General features: G+C 38.8%; 1 protein-coding gene across 2 annotated transcripts in view; it reads right to left on the bottom strand.

Moving 5' to 3' along the window:
• The window catches only part of px (plexus), a 220,442-nt gene that overhangs the window by 16,219 nt on the left and 188,742 nt on the right, over positions 1-15,481 (bottom strand). For both annotated transcript variants that reach the window (XM_065220022.1, XM_065220021.1), the window contains exon 13: positions 6,797-7,338. In XM_065220022.1, coding sequence (XP_065076094.1) covers positions 6,797-7,338 — 542 coding nt within the window. The remainder of the gene's footprint in view (positions 1-6,796; positions 7,339-15,481) is intronic.

Raw genomic sequence — 15,481 nt, forward strand, 5'->3', positions numbered from 1 at the left:
ATATTGAATTGGTTCCGCTTTTTGATAGATCGTAATTCTATCCGCCAGACTATAAATATAGCGACTATAGTCAGTTACTCCTGCCGGCGAAAAACAGAAGAAAACTTTCGACGAAGCGCATCACGGGAGAGATGAAAGTCGAAAACAGATGCAACTCTGTTGAATGTTCTCCGCAGTTCGCAAATCGCACCGTACGCTCCATAATTTGTGCGACGTAGAGGCAAGGCAGTCTTAGCATAAGGTTATTACGAAGCGGTCGGGGTTGAACATTCAGGTCAATTTGCCTCAGGATAGCCTCGCAATCTGTCCTTCCTTGCAGGATATCGGCCACGGTTAGGGCTCTGCTTGTGTCTCTTCTCGTCCGGAGAAGTTCTAGGTCGATAAGTTGACAACGGCTTTCGTAACTGGGTAATCGAAACGGATCATTCCAAGGCAATCTACGCAACGCAAAACGAAGAAAGCGACGTTGAACAGATTCAATTCTCTCGGTACCGTTGTTGTAGTTTGGATTCCAAACCGCTGAATAATGCTCAAGCGTCGATTGAACAAGCTAACAATAGAGAGATTTTAGACAGGAGATATCGGTGAAGTTTTTAGCTATCCTAAACATGAACCCTAAAGTTTTTGACGCCTTATCAACAACATATGCAATGTGTTGCTTGAATGAAAGCTGCGAATCCAAGATCACACCCAAGTCTTTCAGCGGAGCATTTGGCTGGGTTCACTACCATTCTGTTTAACCTGCACCAACTAGCGAATACATTCAGTTGACGTTGAAGAAAGTGACAGTCAGCAATGGAGCATATTCGTAGGAAGATTTTGAGGTCATCTGCATATGATAACCGAAAAGCTTCGATGACCAGATGCACGTCGTTGAAGTACAGTATACAAATCAACGGTCCCAGGTGACTTCCCTGAGGTATACCTTGATGTGGCGAAGAAGCTAGCTAATCTGCAATCTCCTTTGGCAACTTTTTGTGTGCGACCTGTAAGATACGATCGATATCAACTCAGAAGGTTAGCAATCGTAATAGAATGGTTCAACTTGTCGAATGCTGCCAATAGGTCCGAATAAATAACGTCCGTTTGAACCCGATCCGACATGCTTTCGGTTATATACGATGTGATACACAGTAGATTGGTGGTTGTAGAGCGGCCGACAGTAAACCCATGTTGATCAGCACTCAAATATTGCTTGCAATGGGACAGCAACGGTTTCATAATCACTAGCTCGAATAGCTTCGAAACGGCACTTAACGATGTAATTCCTCGATAGTTATCCACAGCTCGTTACCTTCCTTTTTTGCGGACGGGAAACATGTGCGCATTTCCAGCAAGATGGAAATATGCCACCTGAGAGAGACATTCGGAACAGGCGAAGAAGCGGAATTAAGCAATATGTCTCTTCAAAAATACAGATGGAACTCCATCAGGTCCAGAGTTGAAGGATGACTTGAGCAGAGTCGCGGCCTTAGAAATCATTTCTGCATTAACATCAATTGCACCCAGCGTTTGATCGTTTACTGGAACGTTCCTGGCAGCCAGGTTAATATGGCCGTCAGTTAGTATTTCATTAGTGAATACACTGGCAAACTTTTCGGAAAAAGGTGGCATATATCCTGAACAGTGGCAGCAACTTCTTCGTTGAATTCCATAGACGATGGGAGGTCGGATTCCCTGCGTTGCTCGTTCACGTAGTTTCAAAAGGATTTCGGGTGTAGCTTAAGTTTGCGCTGGATGCCTCGTTGGAAACTTGAAAAGCATTCACGACTGACTCGCTGGTACATGTGATTCAGCCTCACATAATTTAGTTTCAGAGGAAGCGTGCGATACTTCGTAAATCTTCTCTTGACTGACTTCAACCTACGTAGCTCTCTCGTCTGCCAGAGAGGGTGAGACACTTTGTGGTGAGTTCTTTTCGGGACGTGTCTGTCAATGAAATATGCCAAGACATGTGAAAAGGTTTGCGCTGCAGCTTCAACGTCATCTGGATCAAGGATGTTCTCCCATACCAAGCTAGACAATACATCTATGATGCTACGGTGGTCAGCTTTACGGAAGACATAAGAAACCGTAGCAGGATAGTCGTCGAAAGCACGCACGAGTTTGTCCTCAACAGTGACAATTAGAGGAGGGTGATGTGGAACTAGCTTAGTTAGTGCACAAGGTGCCGAGGAAATTGATGGAGCCCTGTCCTGTGTGCTCACGAAGCAGAGGTCCTAACTACGATCATTTCCGTTAACTACATGATTAATTTAAGAAAGCGTCGCTGCGCTGTAGTTGTCGAGAAGGCTAATAGCTCCTGCGTGAAATGTAGAGCTATCAGGATCTGGGTACAGGAATCCGCTATGAGATGGACTCCACGAAACGCCTGGCAGATTGAAGTCACCATTCGAAGTCATTGATTCGCTATGAAAGTTTGACAGATAAAATGAGGGGTTCGTGGATTTTCCTATGTTTCGAGGGGTGCATCGATTAGCTTGGGACCGAAGATAGTACCAGAGCTGAGCCAAAAAGTTGAGCTCGTTTCTTCGGGACCTTCTGGTCTTAGAGTTACCTCTATGGTATCATTGTGCTTGCCACACAATATACTAATTCATGCATTGGTATTGGCATCGAAAGCTCTCAATTAATAACTGTGGAAGTGCATTTAGTAAGCGGCGCCGGTGGTGTAGTACGCGTGATTGCCTATCACTACAAAAGACCTGGCCACCGCGATTTTCTGAGGCATAAAATCTCTGATCACGCCCTCTTTCGGGAAGAAGTAAAGCCACCGACAAACCGACATGAATGACCATAGCAAAAACAATAAAATTTCTGACCAAAGCACACTACACTGAAGTCTTTTTTTTTTACACGGTACATATCCCCCGTGTAAAAGAAGACCTGAGTGTATTGACATTTGGCTCCGATTGGCGGGAAATATTTAGCTAAGCCATCAAAAAATCCTATGGTTTTGACAGTTCGGATCACTAGGGTGTCCATTCAAATCCGATTTTTCAATTCCCGGTTTTTTCCCGGTTATTTAATAATAATTCCAACTCAAACATCACCTCTACCTTAAACAAAAGGCGTTCAAAAATAACCCTTTGGAGATAATCATACCATTTTTGATCAGAATTGCTCTACAATATGTCTACTGTATAGATAAAAATATGAGATGAGATTTACATTAACATGTCGAAGATATAGATCTCCAAAATCTCATGGAATCATATATTCGTATAAAGTCAAAAAGTTTCACTGCACAAAATGAGCCTAAATCTTGTTTTAGTATGTCGGAAAAAGCATATATCAATACAATAGGCTTGAACAGGAGAAACGCAGTATTGAAAGTTCTTTAAATCTTCTTGGAGTTTAGATCTTGAAGCTCTATAAGTCAAATAACATTTTGTGGAATACCAAGTTGTGTTACCAAAATATTTATGATTCTTCAAATTGTCATGGCGTTATCTCTTTCAAAATTATGAATTGTTTTTAAAAATAACCTTTTTGGATTATCCAAATCATCCCGCATATTTGATATTGAAGTTCTGCAGACTCAACAAGGTATACAAAGATTTGACTTAATAATAGAATGGTTAAACTTTGGGAAGCCCCATAATATCATTTGGTTTGGTTTTCCAAAATGCCTAGAGTTCAGATCTTTATACATTTTTTTTTCATTATAGCCACACCAAAATAATTTTTTAAAGAATAACTCTGTAAGCTATCTGGGTAGGAATAATGGAACAATCACTGTTTGCCCCTTGCACGAGTAGAGCAAAATGTGCAATAATTTTGAAGATTTTTTGATACTTTACCATAGTGAAAGACATAATATGAAAGTTGTAAACAGATATGTAGATGAATGTGATGTAGAAATCATTGGTTTCAAGTAATGCAAGTTTTAAAGAATTCTTCAAGTCCCAATTATGGCCTACAAGACTATGATAAAACTAAAAAAATTACTTATGATGAATGTCTTTCCCGGTGCAATTTGAGTTTTCCCGCATTTTTCCCGGTTTTTTTTCGGCAAATCCGAATTCCCGGTTTTTCCCCGGATTTCCCGGTTGGATGGACACCCTGTGATCACTGTACATTGAAATCGGCCGTTTAAGATTTTCGGGCATAAGTCAGAATTAAGTGTCATGTCGGTTTGTCGGTGGTAAAGCCGTTGGTCCCCACTTCATGAGTTGATCGGTCGATAAGTAGGGTCCAGTTATGGAAGCTGCCTTCCTGGCGTCGCGTTGGTAGCATTGCACAGTGGTCCAGAGTGCAGATTTAGGTGGAATGATATGTTTTGAGCCTGAAATTGAAACTTTAGACTAAAAGTCTCTTCTACAAAGTTGTTCCTTATAGTTAGGCCCTCATTTTTGTGACAATGAATTCTAGGGTGGTTCCTATTATCATAAAAATCAAAAATCTAACTTTTTTGTTTGAATAAATTAAGGTATACATTTTTCGGCAAAGTTATAGCTGAGCTAATTTCAAGCAACTTTGTTGAAAATAACTTTTTTGTATCTCTTAAATTGGCCGATTTAGAGCTATTTTCTTGAATTGAGTTAGGGTGGCTCTTAAAAAAACAGTTTTTTTGCTCTAGTTTTCTTATTTCGAATTTATCAGCAAAGATGTCTTAGATCGTAAAAAGGCGCAAATTTTTGATGCACAAAGTTTGTCAATATCTTTCGCCGATCAAGAGTTATTGACGTTTTTATACTAAAAATATGCACTTTTCAAATGTTAATATCTCTGGTTGGGGCAAACAAAAAAAAAGTTTTTTTACGGCATTTGAAAGGACGTATGTTATTCTCAATAATATGACAAAATTTGAGGTATGTTATTTTTTAAACTCGTATAAAATCAATTTGAATTTGTTCATATTTTTTACTATATTTGGGTATATATTTTTTATTAGAATAGATACAGGCAACAAATGCAGGTATAAAACATTCGTCTTAAAGAGTTTTAAAAGTCTCTATAAGATGACTTTCATGATAAATTTCAAATAAAAAAGTTATTGGCAAAAGATGGATTTCATAGGACCACTCTAATGACAAATTTATATAAAATGTGCTAATACATTTGTTTCAATATTTGGACATTAAGTGTCTTCGAAGAAGTTTTTGTTCTTAAAAATTCCCTTCTTTTGGTGTTTGCAAACGTCAGGGTTGTCCTCAAATTAGGGAATTTTTAAAACTAACTTTTTTGTTTTACAAAATAAAAACATGTGTTGTTTAAAAACGTTGTAGCTAAGATAATTGCAAGCAACTTTGTCGAAGAAATTTTTTGTCTATCTCTTAACGTTCTTATTTTAGAGTAATTTTTCGGAGTTGACTTAGGGTGTTCCTGGAAAAATAGTTTTTTAGCAATAACTTTTTTATTTGAAATTTCTCATGATAGTTATCTTCTAGAGAATTTTAAAACTCTTTAAGACGAATGTTTTATAGCTGAATTTGTTGCCTGTATCTACTCTAATAAAACAGATATACCCAAATATAGTAAAAAATATGAATAAATTCAAATTCATTTTATACAAGTTTACAAAATAACATACCTCCAATTTGGTCATATTATTGAGAATAACATACGCCCTTTCAAATGCCGTAAAAAAACTTATTTTTTGTTTGCCCCAATCAGAGATATTAACATTTGAAAAGTGCATATTTTTAGTATAAAAACGTCAATAACTCTTGATCGGCAAAAGATATTGACAAACCTTGTGCAGCAAAAATTTGCGCCTTTTTAAGATCTAAAAGTTATCTAAAGAAAACTTCGCTGAGAAATTCTAAATAAGAAAACTAGAGCAAAAAAACTGTTTTTTTAGGAGCCACCCTAACTCAATTCAAGAAAATAGCTCTAAATCGGCCAATTTAAGAGATACAAAAAAGTTATTTTCAACAAAGTTGCTTGAAATTAGCTCAGCTATAACTTTGCTGAAGAATGTATTTATTCAAACAAAAAAGTTAGATTTTTGATTTTAATGATAATAGGAACCACCCTAGAATTCATTGTCATAAAAATGAGGGCATAACTATAAGAAACAACTTTGTAGAAGATACTTTTAGTCTAAAGTTTCAATTTCAGGCTCAAAACATATCATTCCAGCTAAATCTGCATTCTGGACCACTGTGCATTGGTGCTCAGCACGGAAAACAAATCAAGGAAAAAATTGCAAACAATGTAATACGTCAACACATGTCTTGACAAATAGCTGGCCAAATATTCATTTTGTCAAATCCATTCTAATAAAAATCGGCCCAGTGGTTCAAAAGTTATAAATTTTTGGACCACCCTAATATGGAAATGGTCACCCGAATAAAAAATATGGGTCTAATGTTTTGCGATAAGAACAAAACTACCAATTTTTACGAAATTCTAAGAACCACCATATCGTTTTGCTATGGAATGGCTGTTTATATGGATGATTGTCCACGTAGGGGGAAGAGGGGACTTTTTGCTCTTCTAGATCGCAAAGGTTTTTGAAGCTCAAAATACAGTCTGCAGTTGAGAAAAAAAACTGGAAACACTGCTTCTGGATCACTGCTGTACTGCAAACCAAATGAACAATACAAAAGCAAACAAACTGTCATACAACGTTGGAAATGTTCGAGAAATATCACTAAGTTCGCCAAGAGAGTCATTAGCAAGTTTTCGCGAACTTTTCGATCGCCTGAGGCCTCATAATGGCATTATGGAAGTCGAGCGAAGGGAATTCATGGTACCTACAAAATGTGGTCCCTTAACTATTCCTGAGCCAATGACGTTGAGAAACCCTTCCAATATGTTTACATACAGTTATAAGGATTGTGCTTACCTTTTCTGGCGGCTGCGGAGAGGAGCGCTTCTTCGGATCACCACCTCGGGCAGCGTCAGCGCTCCTCACACGGCTCTCCTGTAGGGAACCGCCTCGCGAGTCGTTCATATCTCGGGCATCGACCTGCCGGCGGTCCATCTGTGCAGCCGGATTGCCTCGACCGTCGGGAGCTGATCGATCTTGAACATTTCCACCTCCACCGCCTCCTGCCGTCCCACCGCCACCCGGTTCGTCGTCTTTGCCGTCGGCCTGTTTGGCCAGATTACGCAGCGCAGCCGCGAAGGAACCCCGACTGTTGCCACTGTTGGCCGCTGCCGAGGAGGCATTTTGACCTGCCGAATTCGGCGACGGCTGGACAACGCCCACCGGGGTACCGTGCGCTCCCGGTTGTCCCGATCCCCCCGAGGGCGGAAGATGATTCGAGCCTACAATGTGGTTGGAGTGCGGGGACACGGAAGACGGATGATGCAGCGGTAGCTGTGGCGAAGGAACTGGTGGCGCTGGGCTGGTGACTGGGCGTTTCTGCGCCAGCTTCGATGGAACTGTTGGGAACGGGAGGAAAAACAGTTGAGTTAATACAAATAGTAAGCGAGCTGATGGTGTGTAGGTTCATGTCAGAGATAGTAGCATTTCCATAATCGGCTATTGTAGATATTTGCGCAACTGTGGATCAACATTGTATCATCACTATTGCCCGACAATAGGGTCAGAACAAAGCGATCCAACATTCGAGTAGCATGACCAGCATGAATTATAGCACGAATCGATTTGTCAAAGCTCGTTTTGTTCTTTCGACTAAAGGATATCCCCTGTGTCACAACTTGATAGTACGGAATCGGTTTATTAGACATCACAAGGACATATACATCATCATTACATCCGATGTCATTTATCTGGATGTTGATCACGCAGCCGAATGTTGTTTTCATATTCGCCCATACCCACCAACTTTCCTGTTCAGTGTTGTTTCATTATTGGCTTGGTGGAAATTAATTCCCTGCCGTAATGAAGGTGTATTAACATCGGTTCGGTCGCAGTGTGTCGTTTTGTTTATCCAATGTGTGCTCATCTGGGGGCACCGTTGGTGACAACATTGTGGTTGGTAGTTTCAGCCGAAAGTCGATGATGGACGGACCACCACAGCGCGATGTTGGAACCTGCTAATGTGTTTAGGATATTCCTGCTGTGAATTCCGAATGTAAATATGGGAGGAATGAAGGCATTCGCTGCATATGGGAGTAATTTATACTTGGAAAGGTATGAATGTCAATGTGTAACGTTGACAATGTGGTTGAAAGGAAAATTTTCCCAATTAAGAGATGCAACCATACGGGTTTAAATCCTGCTGTTGCCCTTCTATTGCCGCAAAGATCGACCAAGCTAAATGCGACAAATTACTACATCTCATGAACGATTCCCCTAGTCACTAGTCTGTTAAAAATTAACGTTTGTTGTTGATGAGCATGTCGTAAAAAAGAGTCTCGCGTTCCACTCACAATATGATGGGCCACACGACGGAGGATGGGTGACTCACAGCAGTTGTGACAAGCTGCTAAATATCTGGTCGCGTTTCTATTAATAATAATTTTCTGTGTTGAACAAGCTGTTTTCCGCATCGGTTTTCATTTATTTTGTCGTCCGCTTCCAAGGCGGGTGCAATGGGGTGGAGCGTCGTCGTTGAAATAAATAATTTCCCACGTGATTTATGGACGACCAATAGAAGTGGCAACGAATTAGACGACACGGTCGCATATTTCTTGTTTGCTCAAAAAAAAAGTGAGTCTGTTTGGATAAACAGTCGCAGTAGAGTGCATGAAAGATGAGAAAGATGTGGAAAATGATCTCAGCTGTCATAAAGTGGGTACAGTGGTGTCTACCTACTTTCCTCTTTTGGTTCCTTTTCCAACTGTTTCGGGTCGACCCCTGTTCCTCCTTCTTTATTGTCTTTTGTTGAAGGTTATTTTGAGGATTAAAAATAAGCTTACTTTCGTGACTAATTGAGACAGTGGGGTGTAACATTTGGTATTTTTTTTTTCTTCAACGAAGCAGATGATCAAGTTTGTATGTGACGTCTAGGGTGGTCCTATTATTTCGTTATTTTTATCCTTAAAATAAGCCTTTCCATTTTTATTTTCTGTAGCCTTGATGGCCGCTAATTGCAGGTCAAATTGAATTTTGGAAGTAAAAGTGACACCTATGAAACTTAACTTATTTACTAGGAATATTTTGTAAATGTTTCTCAAACATAAGTTGTATGCCAATAATTGTTTAATGACACATTACTTGTGTAAATTATTTCCCTTGCTTTCAAGTTAGTCGTAGCCCGGGTACGTTTACAAAACTTTTCAAACACACGCAACAGCACTCAACTGGTAAGCATCTTCATCACAGATTCTTAATTCGTTTTAGTGCAGTCAAAACAATTAATTTCACCCTCGGAACTGCCGTATCGCGTCGTTGAATGAAGCAATGCAGATACCAAGACGAAGGCGACCTTACGGCGGCGGCTCGAGAAGTGAGAACGGAATTCGGCTTTGGAATGACGAACATTTCTAAGCACATACAGCTCGGCACCAAGTTTAGAGTGTGAGAGTAGCGTTAGTTGAAGAATTTCAAACATTCTTGGGCGCTCCGGAATGGGGCACTTCAAAGTGCTTAAATGCTGTTGTGAAGAAGAGTGCGCCAAAGTTGCTCTTGTCGAATATGGTCGAACAGCGGAATGGGGTCCAGAATGCCAGTTGGTAGGCACGATTGATTGCTCTTGAAAAATGTCTAACTACCTACTAGAGACTCTAGAGAAATAGCAAAGTGGAAAATGATACTCTGATTGTTCAACTTGTTTGCCGCCGTGCGAAGTCGAACGAAATTGGCCGGTTTGTAAATGGTCCATTATTACAGTATTCCGGGTGGGTGGGTAATTATCGAAATGATTGAATAAATCCGGTTAGAGTAAATATAACATAATCACGCCATCGTCGCTATTGGGAGGGTGGGTGTCATTACCATTCACTCGCAGCATGGTTGGTGGGTGGTTCAACAGAAAGGATTACTACAAAATGAGGTTACATACATCCGGCGATAGAAAAGCGGCTTTCATTAAATGGCTGCTCACTTTATCAGGCTGAATGGGTGTGCTTGTGTTTGTGGGAGTTATGGGATCAAACAGGTGGCATCGGCACAGGTAGTTGGGGGCAAACTTCTCAATTGAATAAATTTTCCACTCAACCGTTTAAAAACATATCAATCAACAGCCGATTGATCCGTCTTAATGGGGTGGAAAATGATACACAGGTTGAATATGGAATTAACGGCTGCTAATTAATTAATCGCAAGCATAACAACCGAGCTGGATGGTGTGGATTTCCGGCCGGTTTGGTACTTGAATAGCAAATAACTGCCTGCAGTGATTTGGGTAGTGTTTGCATCAAAGGTTTTGACTTTCGAATTTGAAGACGAAGTAGGTAAGGTATACGACAGCTTCGGCACCCATTGACTGTTTCGGGCAACCAAAATTTAAACGATAATTTCACTGTATTTTTCAACCGAAACACTTCGCTGAATGTATTCAAACGAGTCCATAGTCTTTCAGGTTCAAATTGTTTATATTTTTACGACTGAGCAAACGCATTTTTTTCTCTCACACTTAGCTCAGTGGGTCAAGGCGCGCAGCTACTTAGCAAGACCATGCTGGAGGTGGCTGGGTTCGATTCCCGATCCGGTCTAGGAATTTTTCGGGTTGTAAAATTTCTCGACTTCCCTGGGCATAGAGTATGATTCTAGATAGAACTGGAATTAGGGTGTAACAGTTTTTGTAAACAATGACTTCTCTCGATAATTTCTCGAAAGTCATGGCAAATCGACATCACCATCGAGTAGAGGAAGACTTCTCCTACCCGATGGATATGTTGGTTTGTGTAGGCGTGCCTTGAATTCCGAGAAATCAACAAGAGAAGTCATTGTTTACAAAGGCTGTTACGCTCTAATTCCAGCTCTAACTAGGATTGTACTTGCCACCAGTGATGGCATCTTCCTCACTCAAATGATTTTGTTTCGCTCTCAAGGGCTCCCAATATCACGCATGATATTGGAATAAAATATCAAGCATGATATTGTTTTTCCAGCTCCTTTGATATTGCGAGACTATTCATAACATGTAAAATTGCAGCCACGAGTTGAGTTACCACAAAAATGATTCCATTGCACATCGTTTTCTTAGAAAGAGAAAGCATAGTTTGCTATCTTTCTTTACGCTTCACAGATGGCAGATACGAAGTTACTGCTGCCAGCAGTGATAGAAGTTTCGTTTCGTGTTCGGATGTACAGCAAAAATCTTGAAGCTCAAACTCATCACAGTTTGGCGAGAATTGTAGCCGGGGAGTTTTGTTAGCATTATATCATAGCAACCGTATCACAGCTTGTAATATCATCGACTGTTGTTTACGTTTTGAGTTTTTGGTTTACGATACTCAAATGAGATTATGCACATTGGTGAGATTAGATCTTTTGATATTTTCACAACACTGCTTGCCACACAATTATACGAATGCACCAGGCATCGAAAGCTCTCAATTAATACCTGTGGAAGAGCATCTAGAACACTAAGTTGAGAGCACGCAATAAGCTAACATTGAACTTTATAGATCCAGAGTGTCAGTTCAGCCAGTTCACTCGGCTGTCGCCAGAAGCAGACCCCTCTCAATGTGTCTGTCTATCTGTCTGTCTACTCGGTAGTAACCATTGTGTGGTCTTCTTCATTGTTCTTCATCAGCAGTTCGTTTGGTCGATGCGTCGTCGACTTTAGAAAGCAAACGTTTAGTGATGAGTGTGTGAGTGCTGACCACATTTTGCGTCCATTGCTGCAATGGAAACGCTCTGACCCCCGTTGGCGAATCTGTCATACAATCAAAACATTGGAAGCGGCTCCCGTTCTGGTGAAGGAGGCTTATTTTTTTTTTGGTGAGAATATGCATATTTCCGATAAAATTTGAACAAGTTGTTTTAAATTCTGGACGAAAGAGTTATAAAACTTTAAGAAATTTTCAAGAATCTGGAGTCACATTCAGTTTTAACGGCTCATGGACTTTTATTATAATTTTAAAGACTTCATTCAAAGAGAGTTCTGAAGAAGAAAAATCTTTGAGAAAAACACCAGTTCAATTTGAGATTCAAAAGGAAATCCGCGGAAAATCAAAAGAAACTTGAATGCGAAATGATTCCAATGAAATTTTAAAGAAAATGTCAAGGGAATTACGAGAAGTATTCTAAGTATATTCTGGTAATATATTTTATTGAGAATTCAGAGAAACGTTCCAAGTGAATTTCTAGAATAATGCCATGAGAGTTTTGGGAGATTACAAAGTGAATGCTGAGGGGAAATCCAAGTGAATTTTCACATGAGAAATCTCCGTTGAATATGGAATGGACTATTCTGAGGTCTTCGGAACTACTTGAAAATATACCTTATTACGTTGGTTATCGTTTTAATTCTACTACTATTGTATCACTTTCACTAGTTCACTATTCACTATTTACTTTCACTATCACTTTAAAAAAACTTGAACAGATACGTATTTCGTTTACTACTTGCAAACTTCTTCAGTATCTAGCCATAGACTAGTCATTACTAGACACTGAAGATGTTTGCAAGTAGTAAACTAAATACGTATCTGTTATAGTTTTTGTTAAGTGATAGTGAAAATAAATAGTGAATAGTGAATTAGTGAAAGTGATACAATAGTAAAAAATCGAAATAAGGAATACAATTCAAGAGCCACATGTGAAAAGGGCATACAAGCATTTTGTAAACAAATATTTGTAGGCCCTTTTCTCGCCAACCGAGGGTCCCTCATGAAATCTTATAACATCATCGGGAAGGTGAAAGCTTCCCCTATCCGGTGATGTTGATGGTTTGCGTTGGTGTCATATGGGTAGAGAGAAAAGGGCATAAAAAGGTTTGTTTACAAAAAGCTTGTATGCCCTTTTCACATGTTGCTCTTGAATTAATCTACTAAAACACTCATCAATGAAAATCAAAATGTTCCTGAAGTTCTTTTGTAGTTTGAGAAACCACCCTGATGCTCACAATACTTCTCAACAAATTTTAAAACTTTTTCGGATTTCTTAAAGCTTCCTCATGGATCTTCTCTAAAGTTTTAACAATTCGCCGAGACTTCTTTAAAATTTATGTAATTTCTCAAATGTTAACGGAACTGCTCTGAGGTTCTCTTTTTTCCCCCTAAAGTTCTCGAAACTCCTCTAAAGTTTTTGCAGTTCTCATGAAGCTTGTTGTACTGCCCTGACTTCAATTGAACTGCTTTGAAATTGTTTAAGCTTCCGTGGACTTCTGCACTTATTTGACGGCGTCAATAATTTTCATAACATATCTGAAGTTTTCTGAAAATCTGGGAACTTCTTAAAATTTTCTGCAACTAATGGAACTGAACTTCCTCCCTTTTTTGGAGATCCCGCATTTTGCTAATGTTCATAAAAGTTCCTCGCATCTTTCATTAAGATACATAGAAGTTTACAGGCCTCCCTCAGTTGGTAAAGGCGCAGCTACAAAGCAAGACCATGCTGGAGGTGGCTGGGTTCGATTTCCGGCCCGGTTTAGGATTTTTTTTGGGTTGGAAAATTTTTCGACTTCCCTTTTTTGGGTTGGAATTTTTTTCGACTTCCCTGGGCATAGAGAAATGATCATAATTGTCACACAATTATACAGCCATTCCATAGCAAAACGATATAATGGTTATCAGCATTTCGTAAAAAATGTAGTTTTGTACGTTATCGCAAAATATTAGATCCGTATTTTTTTATTAGGGTGACCATTTCCATGTTAGGGTGGTCCAAAAATGGTTTTTTTTCTCAAAAATGGCTTTTTCAAAAAATCATAATTTTAATTCGATTTCAATATCAAATAAAAGTTAGTTAAAAATATTTTTTAGGAAAAATAAAATGATTTAAAAAAAATAGGATTTTGTACTGAAAAACATTACTTGTATTAGTTTTTTATGGTTTTCATGGCTTGTAGACAGAGGGCGCAATTTAGGTGTGTAACCTAATCAGCTAAATCAGCGATGTTTTTTTTTTCGTTTTTGAGTTACATTTGTTGAAGTTATCAAGTTTTGGGTTCTCACTCAATACTCCTATGCGACTAGATTACCATGCATCTCCATGTTACATTACCATGTTAAAGTCACTATAAATCAATCTAATTAATATAGTTATATGATTTTCACTGAAGTTCTCAGGATTTTTCTGAATTTCGAAACTAATTCAAAAATTCTGCAATCGTCTAGACTTTCCTGATGTTACTAAGATATCTGAATTTCGTTCATGTTCTCTAATCAACTTAGCTAAATTTTCGATTTTTTTTAAGTTCTTGATATTTCCATGATATTAAACACCCTTAAAATACCCTTACATTTTCCGGATGTTCATTTAATTTTTATTTCTGAACTTTCTGGAAATTCCCCGGAAACTTCTTTAAGGTTTGTGAAATTTACTTAAAATTATTTAAACTACCTTTTTATTCTCTCATGTGTGTTAATATTTTCGGAGCGTCCCTGAAGCTCTCAATACTATTGAAGATCTCGGTTCTGCTCTGAATTAAAATAGTCGCTTTTTTAAGAGACCAATCTACATTGATCGATTCTCCTCCTCGACTCTATCTTTCGAAAATAGCTCGGCTACAAAAACGTTTCATGTCGTCTTTGTCGTATTAGATGCAGGATTGTTACTTCTTACATCGAACTATCTGTCAAAAATATCCGAAAATATCTTAACACGGCCGTGGCGATCCACAGTTGATTTTAACGAAATAAGGACCTTTTCTCTTTCAGAAAAAAATATTTTGTACTGCACCTACCATTTTTTTTTCAAAAAATTCAACTGGGTCGATTTCAAAGATCAAAATTTCAAATGAGTGTTAATTAAAAATACTTTTTGGGAAAAATATTATGATATTAAAAAATTGGGATTGAATATTGAAAACCTTGATTGAATTTGTTTTTATGGTTTTCATGGCTTGTAGACAGAGGGCGCAACATGTTTTTATATTTTTCCTTGAAAATTTAGGCTTTTTTACACAACACACTATGTTTTTTATTCTTTTTTTTTTTGATTTTTAAGGTATCATGTTTTGGGTTTTCGCTCAATACTCCTAACTAGACTACCATGCGACTCCATTGATTTAAAGCGACTGTAACTTGGTAGAGAGCAGGGATCGGGTGCTACTTATTTTTTAGCGAGTAAAACACACGCTGTTGCGAGATTGCACTTTCATTTCCAAAGAGACGTGAAAGAGCATTTTAAATCGTGCAGCACATTTCATTCTTTTTGTGTTGGAGAGCTGCCGCTCCAACGGTGTTAAGTCTCTTTGTTTCTCCGACAGTGCACTTTCTCTATAACTGTAGCGTAGTAGGATAGCTAGCATCAGTGCTGTTAATGTTCATATCATTCGATTGAAGATGAACTAATACAACTATTAAATCGATCCTGTGTAAACAAATTCTCTCGTGCCCATCATTTGAAGAGCCCCTTTCTCATTCGAAGCTCATTGCCACTGTCAATTGAGTCACTCAGTATCATTTGATATACGACAGTGGAGTGTGGAAGAAACCCAGCAAAATGGTCCCGAACAGACAAGTCGACCCGATGTCGGATCAATGTAAGGCTAATTTAAGGTCG

Source organism: Ochlerotatus camptorhynchus, unplaced genomic scaffold (assembly GCF_037179485.1).
Source record: "Ochlerotatus camptorhynchus isolate MF236.1 unplaced genomic scaffold, CSIRO-AGI_Acam_v1.1 ptg000114l, whole genome shotgun sequence".
Taxonomy (NCBI): Eukaryota; Metazoa; Arthropoda; class Insecta; order Diptera; family Culicidae; genus Ochlerotatus; species Ochlerotatus camptorhynchus.